We start from the raw sequence: 12,365 nt of genomic DNA on the forward strand, positions 1-12,365 counted from the left end.
CTTATTGGTTAGTAAACTGCTACATTACCATCATTGGTCAGTGGGGTACACCACCCCCCTGACTTTCTCCTGCAAGGAAAACAAGGAACACAAAACAACACCTGCAAGGTTGTTTTGTGTCCCTGAGGATTGTTTTAATTCTTTCCCAGACTACTTTCTCAGGACCAGCCTGAGGAGCTCTGCAGCCTGTAATATGTACAGGCACTGTCAGAATTTAGCATCCATATGCTCTGTTTATTCTGGATGTTAAGTTCTGCACTTTTCAGACTGGTTCTGAGAGCAAAGGGGGAAAAGAAGCAGTTTGTTTTTAGAAATGACACTCGCTCCTCTGCATTCTTCTCTGGACTGTGTTGTCTGCAGCACGGACAGACAGCGGGACAGAGCTCTCCTTTGCTTTTAATCAGTTTTTAGCTAGCTGAGGCAGAAAAAAACCCACAGTGTGTTTTTTTTCCCCATTTTTCTTTGGATCTGTTCAAACCTGCTCTGGGCTGAAAACCCAGACAAACCCCAGGAGCTCACATCTGGGGCCCACCGGGGCCTGGGCCTCGGCACTTTTCAGTCCTGGAGGGACTGATGAGAGACTGAGTGAGCTGAGCTACACCACATGAAAAGACGTTTTTGAATTTGCCACCTCTTCAGAACAGTGAGAGGTTTTATTTTTTAATATTATTAATTTTTTTATGCCTGCAGATACTTTGCTTGTTAAATAAACAGGTTTTTTCCACTTTTCTCCAAGGAAATATTTTCCTGAACCAGTTGGGGGAGGGGGCCCATTTGGAGGTTTTCTCTCAAATTTGTCCCAGGACATTTGGGAACTGGATTTTTACAGCTGAATTTAAAAACTCCTTTAGGAATTATCAACAAAAGTTATTTAATTTATGCTGGTGTGTCACACTGTGGGCCTGAGGGATCTCAAGCTGACTTCAGAAGCACCATATCTCAGCTGCCAGTGCAAAAAACAGGAAAAATTAGAAGAATTTTGAAGAACAAAAATTCACTCGGTATTCTAAGGGACACTGATGAAGTTCTCTTCATGCAATGAGAAGCAATTCCTGTACAAAAGAGCCCAGCTCACATCATAGTACATGTGTGAGAAAGGTAATTGCACAAATGAACACTGGAATATGAGATGTGGAAGAATTGCTGTAGTACCTTGCTTCAAATAATGCAAGAAGCCTTTGGCAGAGGCAAGAGTTTAACCCAGGGATAATTCTGCACTTCATCCTGTCATGGCTGATTTCTTTCCTTGGGGCAATTCCCAGAGACACACTCTGTACCACCAACACTGTCTAGATGAATGCAGGATTCAAAGCCTGGGTCCCCGTGACTCTCTCCACTAGCACTGACTGCAAACTTTCCCATTAATGTGCTGGTTTTGCCTAGAGGGTAGGTTGTTACTAAAAACATTTTATTTCAGTATGTATTCTAGTAGAGAGGTCAGTACATGGCTACAATAACCTCTGCCTATAGAACTTGCACCATTTAAGTGTCCATACTTTCTGCTGGTAAAAACATAAAAACACCAATCCACAAAGGGAAGATTTGCTTTTGTAGCTTCATTAGTAAAAATGTTCTAGTATAGAGTAGGCATAATTTAACAGACTTTCACATGGAGGACTAAATGCTTTTTCCTGGGAATAGGACAGCATGAACGTGGTATTGCTCTGTCAGGTCTTCCAGACCATTTACAATCAAAAAAATGTTTTTACAGCTTTTTGAAGTTTCCAGTGATCCAGTTATTCAGAATCAGCTTCATCTGTTTAAGATTGTCTTTTCCTTGGCAGGTACTTTGTTTTTGAATTTACTTGCCTTCTTAGGACTCTGGCATTGTATTTAGGTGAATTTGTCCTGAGGTAGACTGACAGCTATGGAGAAGAGAGAACAGATCCCCACTCAAGCCCCAGAAGACCCGTGTTACGGGCACCTAAAGCATATCAGACCCTTGTCCACAGATTCCTTTGCATGGGGAGAACCCAGGTGGACCAATTTCAATATATACATCTCTTCCACTGTCTCATAGCTATGACTCCTTGCATATCAGGTAGTCTTCCCTGGCTGAAGGACTTCTAAAAAAGAAGTATAGACATTGTCCAAGTGACTCCAATGGCTGGTAAACTGGAATTTACCTTTTACTCCAAATAGTCTTTCTAAGACATTAATGATATTCTAAAGTCATAATCATGACTTTACTACAGTTTCTTGACTTTGCTGACCAAACTTTGCAATACACAATGTGCTTTTTTCAGGAGTCCTAACTGCAGCTGTGGATATTGATTACATGGAAATACCTAGTAAAGCTCTAAATAAATCTCCTGACCTTAAACTAATTTTTTATGTTGGTGGTTTTGCAAAATGTTTGAGCTGTTCTTCTTTCCTCCCCCTCTTCCCCAAAATGTTTGAGCTGTTCTTCTTTCCTCCCCCTCTTCCCCTCACCTGTTGCTTGGAAGCACTCTTAGCATCTTTGTTAAGTCCTTTTTCCCTTGTGGCCACAATAAGTCACAGCAGATGCCATGCAAGTATTGCTTTGAAATGGTTTTAATCCATGTGCATTTGTTGTATAAAGTCTCTCCGTGCCTCCATTTATTAGTCCCTATCTCTCCCCCATAGGTTTTGCTGCCCCTGTGCACATGTGATACCCAAGTCAGCTCTCTACTTTGAGTTCCTGTAGCAATCTGGTGCTGAGGCCTGGTTCCTCGGTATCTTACACTACAGAGCCATACACCATTTCAGCCTCCAAGCCTGAATTTGCATTGCTATATATTTTTACGTGGCAATGAGCATGTTTCACCTTTGTAACATGCTGGTCCAAGTGCTCTGAATGTCCCTCATTTTTACTTTTATCACATCAGTCATGCATTGTATTCTTGGATGTCTACAGTTTTTTTCTGAACGCACTGAACTTCTCTGTTACATCTTGTTTGCATTTTTTAAGTGAGACCATGATACATGTGCAAGCAGATTACTATCTGTTTCTGAACATGCCTCCTTGGGATTTTTTTCTATAAATGCAAATTTTCAATGAAATTCATTACATATGTCTCTTATCAATCAGGATTCCTTACTTCACATCCAGTCTTTCTTTGCCTTTCAGTGGACCATCAGTAGGGATTGTACTTTTTGCCTTAGGATTCACATACTGCAGGAGTTAAAGGACCTTGCAGGGAAGGTGACATGCTTTTTAGACTGCGGATTTTTTAAAATCGAGACTGCCAATGCCCACTGGGTGGCTCCAGACACTGCACCTTGCCCCACTTCCACCTACCAGCGCTAGCCCAGCCCTGAAGGAGTACGTGTCAGTGCTGGAGATCAGCAGGAGTGACAGGACAGAGCCTAGGGTCATAAGGAGATGATGCACCAGACACATAAGTAATCGGTATTGGTGAATATTTGCATCACGGTAGTGCCCAGAGGCCCAGTAGAGGGTGCCTGAGCAGGCAGAAACATCAAGGCTTAAATTCCACACATTGCTCTTGAGGCACTTGGCTAAGGCGCTTGAAATCAAGAGGGAGAGGGGCTTACACAGACCACAGAGGTGATGCTGTTCTCTCACTGATTGCATGGGGGGAAAAATGAGATGATGACTCAATGTAGGTGACTTACTCAAGAACCTGGAACTCAACAGGATGAACCTGGCCCTTTGGGAGTAAAGAATATTGAGGGCCAGAACTATGGGACCACACATAGTGTGTGAGCATGAGTGCATGTACACTGCATGACCTGACCTCAGAATTCTATCTACACACACACACACATGGGTACCCTGCATGTTCTGGACTCTTTATGTCCAGCACATAAAGAGTAGTTTGGCAGGGAAGAGAGAGCTCCCCTGATTTAATTTTAAGAGAGACTAATGATCCTGTAAAGCAGTAAAACAAATTCATGCTGTTGCCTAACCCTCTGCCTTATCTTTCTAAACACACTCCTAGTTTGTCATGTCTTTCAAGTTTGTGCACATGTAGGTTATATTCACACACACTTGTCTTCCCATTATACAATTTGCACACCTTTATTTTTTTCCATCTACCAAGTGCGATATGAACCAACTGTATGTAAGGAGCTGTTTCATCTCTACTACGCCATGTTAGGGCTGGCATACAAGGAAAGCAAGACAACAGGCCAACCCCAACAAAAGCAAGCATAACAAGGAAAGGAAAGGACTCTAGTCAGTTTTGTTTTACTCCAGGCAACTATCCCATTTGGACCATGATTAATATTTAATTCAGACGCAATGAAGTTCAACAGTTTCCTGCCCGTCATGCTGAATCAGTTTTCTGATTCAGGAAACTCCTGTCAGTTCTACTAGGCTTAAAAGAGGTGTGGGCATCTTAGATGGCTTTGGAACTGTGGTGATTCAATACATAAGATAATAAATGTGTAAGGAACAGATTTCCTCACCTGGCTAACACCATCACATTAAGAGATGTGGATTTTTAACTCTGAAGTGTTAAAGCCAAGGAGGCTCAGGAGTTTTTCACTTCATAATATTTTACTTATATGTCTTATCTAGTATGGCAACAGAAACCCAGTCTTGCAAAAAATGTCCATCTTATTGAAAGGCTACTGTTGGTGAAACTGCATTTTTCTTCCTGAACCTGACCTAGAGGTTTTGCCCCTTTCATAAGAGTGTGAAGCATGTGAACTAGTGTTAACTCATACAGAAACTGATGGCACTTTACGAGTGTTATCTTTTCTAAAAGATGCATCCTTGTGTGGTGGTTTTCAGCCCAGCTGGAGATGAAGCACCACAAGAAGAAATTGACTCTACCTTAGTTGAAGCTGGACACCTTGACAACCTGCTTCTGTTCTCAAGGAACATGCCTCTAAATCGACAGCACACTGACACGGGTGAAGTGTCAGAAGCACTAGAGGTGGAAAATCCTTTGCTATGTGCAGGCAGAGGTTTGGTATTTCTTTTATATCTGGCTTTCAAATTAGGCAAATGGGTGTCTTTATCAAGGTCCATATATGGTAAACATACTTAAGGAGAGCAGACATAGGTGATGTGAAGGGAGTCTGTGCTCCAACTGAAGAGCCTATCCTTTTCTTCATTCTGTAATATGCATAGAAATCATTGCATTATTACAAGCTTGCAATGCTTAAGGGTTGTGGAAGATCCAGAGATTGCTACTATTAAACCCAGAACACCAGCATTTAAGCAACCGTTAAGACACTGGTATGCCATTCTGCTATTTTAAGTATGAGTTGAATTTCAGAGCTGAAGTAGTAAGCTGTGTTGTTATTTTTAGTGTCAGCTTGTTGTTTCTTTTTTTAAGTGTTACATCTGAATATATCATACCAAGTGAAAAAACTGCAAATCCATTGCCACCCAGCAACCCCCATCTCATTGCTTTTCATACATCATCATTAAAGTTCTGAGAAATTCTCTAATCACACTGCAGAACAGGTTCATTTGAAAAACTGTAATTTCCTGGGTTTTAGGCTTTTTGCCTGGTTTTGTTTTGGTCTCTATTTTTCTAAGAAATGTCTCACATATGAAGATAAACCCTATCAAGAGCACAACGGGAGGTTAAGGTTGTGCTGTTTTGGAAACCACAGTTTGAAGGATTGCTAAAACTGGAATATGCAGACCTGCAGCATATGAGAACTAGTGTTGATAAATCTTAGTGGAGAACTAGACCGAAGGTTTGGGGATGAACAGCTACTCCTCTGCAGAGAGCTTGATACACCCTCACAAGGTGAGCAAAATTTGAAGACACTACATGGTCATGAGAAGACATTCTTGCCTTGCAAGTTCCCTCTTAGAGAGCTCACCCAACAGAACTGATTAGATGGGAAGCATATGGAAGTAAACTGAAGGCTTGCCTACAGCTGCATCTGGCATTCTAGGTAAAAGTGAAAAATACTGAATAAACAATGCTCTTGATAATTTTCTCCATCTGCCATCAATGTGAAGTTGCAAAACAAGACACACTGTTCCCTGCACTAACATAACTTCAGGAACTGCTCATATCACTCTGGAGGTTAAGACTGAAGGGAAATGGCTGAGACCTGGCTAAGGAGAGGTTTATGGCATCTCTGCTACCAGCTTACATTGTCTGCTACAGAGGAGGTCTAAGCTGGTTTTGACATCAGATGATCCTTTTCCTTAAGGAGTTCAGTTGCATGTCTCTCTCTCTTTCGCATGCAAAGATTATAAGTGACCATGCAAGATAGATGAAATTCTATTCAGAGTTCCCAGTCTGAAACACACCAGGTTTTTATCATGGAAAGAAGATGCAGGAAACAAATATTAACATCAGAAAGAAATGGAACAATGGGTGCCTGAAGGAGAGAAAATGGTAAAGGTGCAGCAACTGCAACAACCTCAGCTGAACCATGAGTCTGTACTTGCTAGGCTTGTCAATGAGAAGAAATTTTAGTGTAGAACCCATCTAGCATCACAGATCTGTGAGGCACTCATAGTCTATTAATAAGATGCTTTAAGGAGATTTTATTTTTATTTTCCACCTATCAAATCAACTCGGGGAAGGTTTTCTTCTCATGGCCTAGCCTAGCCTCTCTGACAAAACTTAAATCTAAGCATTTACCTGTAAGATTTAATTGCAGTAATGGGAGAAGACGAAATTTCTGCCAAATTTGAAGAAATTCTACCATATTTTGCATCTGCTTCCACTTAGATGTGGACTTACATCTAATACTGGTAAGCAGAGATCAAGCACAGTAGAACAGCAGAGTGTATAACCAAGGTCCCTTTTGCTTGGGAGAGGTGGTAAGCTTATATTCAGCTAACATTCAGCATCTATTTTGCATCATGTAAGCTTACAGTCAGAGTCTATTTCGACCTCTCAGGTTAAGTGTTTTTCTTGGAAGCTGTGTATCTCCTGCACTTCCTTTCATTAGGCATCTTTCAGTTCAGCACTCTGCTTTGGGAGCTCCTGGGAGGGAGGGATTTTTGCATGCACTTACTCCCTGCCCACATCAGCAAGACAGCAACAACCATCAAGGATGTGCTTGCCCCATGAAAGAGCTCATGCCCTACAGGCCAACACACAGACCCTCCCATCATTAACACTGGAGCTCTCCATCCATGCTGGATCACCATGGAAAAGTTTTCTCCTAGAGGTGACACAGCAGTGGCTTAGCACCAGCATGCAGAAAAGTGAAGCATTTCACAACCCCAAAAGGCTTTTGCAAACATTAGGACCTTGGATGGGCTGACAGCTGACTAGTCCTGAGCAAAGAACAAGGGATCCGCTTACTCCTTGGCCTCCGTCCTGCACTGCTTCACCTGCAAGAGCTGTCATAGTGCCCAAGTGCCACAAGTGGCTCTTACATATACATTTTGGGGATCTTGAATCCACTGGTTTGAGCTGTCTGCCTGATCCACATGTCCAAAATGGCTAAAATAGTAATTTGTCACTCCTTGGAGTTGCTGTGCGCCTCCTCATCCAAGGTGAACAAATGCACTGTTGATTACTGGAGTGATATGCCACTTCACTGAATATTTATTTCACTGGTTTTCTTTATTCCAGAAACCACAGGAAGTCCAGTCCTGGTACTTTATGCAAGTGATAATAATCAAGCAGGGAGATATAGAGCATTTCTTGTTTCCATGCCACCCAAAATCTTCAGAGCAGCAAAAACCCTTCATATTTTGTAGTAAACACAGGCCACCAGCTATGAACTATAATTTAATCTAACAAAATAATTTTGAGAGCATTTGAAATGTGAAGGAATAGCAGGCAGGTGGGCTACTCAGTTCTATGAATACTATGTGTATAATATCCAGATCTCAAATGCCAGCTTTCCATTCACTGCTGCAAAACACCCAGGCCGTCATGCGGTAAAAAAACCAAACCATGGGAGGCATGCAACACGTTGCAGCACTTGTTTCACCTACAACACACTATCACAAGTATGGCTGTGGAAGTTGACCGGGAATCTCTATCAATGCGATCCCAAATAAAACGCTTCAAGTCTGTGATTTGGAGAATAAGTGTAAGGGAAGTAAAATGTTTTTCATTCATTTTTCACTTCTTTACTATAATTTACTCCAAATCTAAGGTAGCTGCAAAAAACAGGAGATCACTTTAGTACTTTGTATCAATGGGAAAGAAATTCAGAAATGTCAGCTTTCCTCTACCACTGACCCAGGATCTTTATTGAAACATAAAAAAACTAAATAATTTTATGACTTAGAGCAGTTTTTTGTGAAGAGATATCAAGATCTGACATCACTCTGACATTGATACAATGCTGCCACCAGTCTTCCAGCCAGGTTTCAGACGTTTGACAATGTTATTCCACTACTGATAGACATCCAGTACACTATGACTCAATGAATGTTGAACATGGGTTTCAGTCTTCTTGTTAAGTCCATTGGACCAACCACGTTTTTAGGAGAAATGCAAGAGATGGAGGATTTTTACATGGGGCATCTTGTCTTATTCTGAAGATTGAAGTCAAGCAAGCAGGAGTGCTGGAAATTCAGGACTAAAATTATTCAGCTCTTTTGACTGCTTGATTTTCGCTTTGCGTTCTTGGTTACAAGGGTTCTAAACTTATTAAACAAATTCCAATTGTCAAATCACTGTTCTGCCTGCAATCCACAGTTATACCATTCATATGCCTGCATCATGTCCTCACCTTGCACTCCTTGTTTTTTAACTTATATGTACATAATGTACTTCTATGCCCTCCTGATGTTAACTAGCAGCATTATAATAGCATTAAATTATTTGCATTGCATTAATTGTTCTGCTTTATTCCTCTTTTTTTGATGCTGGTATTTTTTCCATCACTCAACATGAAGTGCACAAAAGTGCTGAGTAATGTAGGAATTCTTCTTTAAAATGCTTTTGCAGATGAGAAAGCTCATTAAATCATTATACTTACTCATGTCTAAGTAGAGTCATGCACATATCCTTGCAAGCTACAAACTGAAGTATATGATTTCCTGTATCATGATAAAGTAACACAGAAATCTAATAAATAAGAAGCAGTCTGTACTCTTATGCATTTTTACTGCCTTCCTTGAAATGAAACACTTCCCACACAAAGGAAAACTGGTTACACTAGCTTAAGAAAAACATTAGAAACATGTTTACATATTGAAAAATGCATTATTTTAGTGAGAAAGTCACTTAAAACAGAACTAGAGTGAGCAATACTCAACCAAAAAATTTGTCTGATGTGAAAGGCCTTAAAGTCCACCTACAAACTCAGTGCTACCCTTACTGTTTCTCCAAAAGGTATTGGTCTTTTCTGGACAGCACACATCCTCATGAGCCCACCAACTACATGGACCCACCTACATGAAGCCACATCCTCATTCAGGAATGCTAGTCTGGCCTCAAACACTCAGTTTTCTGTTCTAAATGCCACAGTTCACCGGGCTTGTCAGACCTACTGGTTACAGCTGGCTTGCAAATAACTATGGGTACTTGTACCACAGCTGTTCGTGTAATAAAAGCAGGGGTATGAGAATGGAACCTTTTTGAATGCTTCAGTGTGAGTAGGAGAAATAGTGCTCTCAGTCATGATGATGGGATGCTCTGCTGAAGGAGGAAAGGGATGACTTCCCATTCCCTCATCTTTGAGCAGGGTCATGGGTACTGGCTGCCAGCAGGTGCCGGACATTGCTCCTCACAAATAAGCGTCTCCCTGATCCAAGAGGAAATGGAAATTATATATTTTAATAATATATAATTTTTTTAATATATATTTTTCAGAATGTGTGTGTCAAGACTTTTTCACAGACATATTGATACTGCAGCTGCTCTGTGCTTTCACATATGATGCAGTGTGACACTAATGAATATGCAAGATCTATGGAACAGTGGTTTTACAGTTCTGTGAATCAGCCTCAGGGCTGGTCTTGAAGAAATTTTCTATCCTCCTTGTGAAACAGCTTAGTCTGTCCTCTCTCATCTCTGTTGAGGGGGTTTGAGCTTTTTCACAGGGTTTCCCTGGATAGTCCATAGTGGACTTCCAAAAGGCCATTTATCCCCTGCAAACGTGAACAGATGAACAATTCCCCTGTAATACTCCCCCTTGATTCTCTCCTGGGAATGTGGACTGAAAATGTAATGCACAGGCAGCAAGAAAAATACTTTCAGGATGAGTCCATTCTAGTTCACTCTTCAGGATAATGTGCTTGATATCTTTTCTCTTTTCCCCCCTTCTACAGCCCTTTACCTTCTTAGCCTATTTTGATGGGCTCTGGATATGTGCCATGTCATCATGGATGTAAATTGTAATTAGACTACGGACTCAACCTCTGCCGTCTAATATCTACAGTTCAGATATAATATTTTCTCATTTAAATTAAAATGCTTTTTTACTGTCTTTGGAATTCCTTTAGAAAGACAACAGGGAAGTTAAGTGTGTTAGGGAGGCTGTCACACAAATGTCACCTCAACTCAGGAGAAAGCAGCTAGCCTGTCCTTTGACAGATAAGTGCTCACAGAAGAAGACAGCTCTGTTACTTTCAAATATTCAAATTTTTGATTTCATGGCTGCAGTAAAGGAAGCAAAAAAGCAAGCCATAGGAGCAAAAGATTTACACAGTCCTTCATCCTACACTTTGAACTAATTAAACAACGACGTTTCACTGCCTTCAGTGGTGGTACTCATACAGCTGAAATTAGCCACTCTAATGTGTTTTGCTGGATGGGTTCAAGGCTCTTAGCATATTGCAACATTCAGCACTAGATGAAATATGTATTACAGTACATATTTCAGAAGCACAGTCCATGTATTCTTTCCATATACAGTATTAATTTGTGAAGTAAAACATCAGATATCATATGAAATCTAAAAAAAAATTTTTCTTGCCTTATGTTACCACAAACATAAAAGAACAATAAATATTCTCAGATCCATTTCAATTAACATTAATCACAGGACAAAGACCAGTAGCATGAGGTAACTCTTACATTCATGATCGGTATCTTCCACATAGTAATCATTTAGCATTGTCCAGGCTTAGGATAGGTCTGCTTGTCTATATCCCCAAAGAAACAGTTTCATTGACTTCTCCAAGAAATTCCACAAGAAACCTGCCATAAGGCAAATTAAGTTCACCAGATGCTAAGTTAATACCTCAACCCTTGGATTACTGGTCCTATTCCCTTTTCTCTGTTGTAGCCTCAGCTGATGTATTTCTAAAAGTTGAGTTCCCAAGTTTTAACAACTTTTGCCAGCTGAAAAAAGTTCTAAAATTACATAACCTAAACAGTAGAGGCAGCTCTGCAATTTGCCCTGTGAGGATTAAAAGCACTTTCCTTATGAGGTTTAGAGACCTCTGTTTATAACAAAACAAGGAAAAACACAAAATGAGGACAAATGTCAACTCAGACTGCAATGGGAAACTGATAAAAGGAAATCAATCTAACACCCGAACCTTGCTTTTGAAAGCAATAGGTATTTGGTCTGCTGGTGGCATCTGCCAAAAAAGTCATTTGGACCAGTGAAGTGTGTGCAAAAGGATGCTCTCCCTCTTTGAACTCATTTTGGCTGTAGGAGGTATAAAGGAATGGAGAATCTCTTGTGTGTTGATCAAGTCATACACATGCATCTGAAGGAAGAACTTGGCCCTCTCTTTAGCTACCTCATGAAAGAAGCCCATAAAAGTCCACTAAACACAAAGATAACAGAATGACTCTATCTTGAAAAACATGGACATCTAGGAGACAAATGTTGGGCTTATTTGGCCCTATGTGTGACTGCCAGTCTTGCATGGGCAGCTGCCAACAGCTGCTGCCAGGGATGGGGACCTGAAGCTCTCCCTACCTGTGTATGTTTTCTTCCAGCTTTTTCACCTTCAGCTCATCCTCTTCTGACTGCTTCCTTCTGGCTTCTTCCTCTTCTGCAGAGCCAGCAGGAATTCCCTGTAGCAGCCATTTTTCCCGAAGAGCTTTGGACTGCAATGTAAAAAAATTCCATATCTTAGCTATAGACTGAACAAAAACTATATGAAGACTGAGAAGAAGCTGTCTTTGCTTCTGAATATTAGCTTGTCCCCACTGAATTCCTGCTTACTGCTTCAGACAGTTGATAACAGCCAAACAATATCAGCTGTTTATTCAGATGTCAGGTCTTTCACATTGAGGAGTGTCAGTTTTACAGTATACAGTTTATTTACCATCAATGCCTTATATTATGGATTAGTAATGAAGTTATTTTTAGTTCCTAAGAAAACCAACAGTTTAACAAATTAGCAAGTCCTGCAAGAACTGAAATTTTTGAACCAAAGTATGGATTTCTTGTGAATAATAAGGCATGTGCTGGAAGGACTAAAGTCATAAACTTTCTAAAGCTTCAAAAACAAAAAATCAGTGTGCTCTAAATGTAATGTTTTTCATGGAGTATAAAATCAGTCTCCTATTAAATCAATCAAATAT

The 12,365-nt window shown here is 40.5% G+C and overlaps 1 protein-coding gene across 6 annotated transcripts in view; it reads right to left on the reverse strand.

Moving 5' to 3' along the window:
* The window catches only part of PALM2AKAP2 (PALM2 and AKAP2 fusion), a 264,548-nt gene that overhangs the window by 191,461 nt on the left and 60,722 nt on the right, over window positions 1-12,365 (reverse strand). For all 6 annotated transcript variants that reach the window (XM_015652711.3, XM_015652710.3, XM_015652708.3 and 3 more), the window contains one exon: window positions 11,755-11,885. In XM_015652711.3, coding sequence (XP_015508197.1) covers window positions 11,755-11,885 — 131 coding nt within the window. The remainder of the gene's footprint in view (window positions 1-11,754; window positions 11,886-12,365) is intronic.

The sequence above is a fragment of the Parus major genome, chromosome Z, assembly GCF_001522545.3.
Source record: "Parus major isolate Abel chromosome Z, Parus_major1.1, whole genome shotgun sequence".
NCBI lineage: Eukaryota > Metazoa > Chordata > Aves > Passeriformes > Paridae > Parus > Parus major.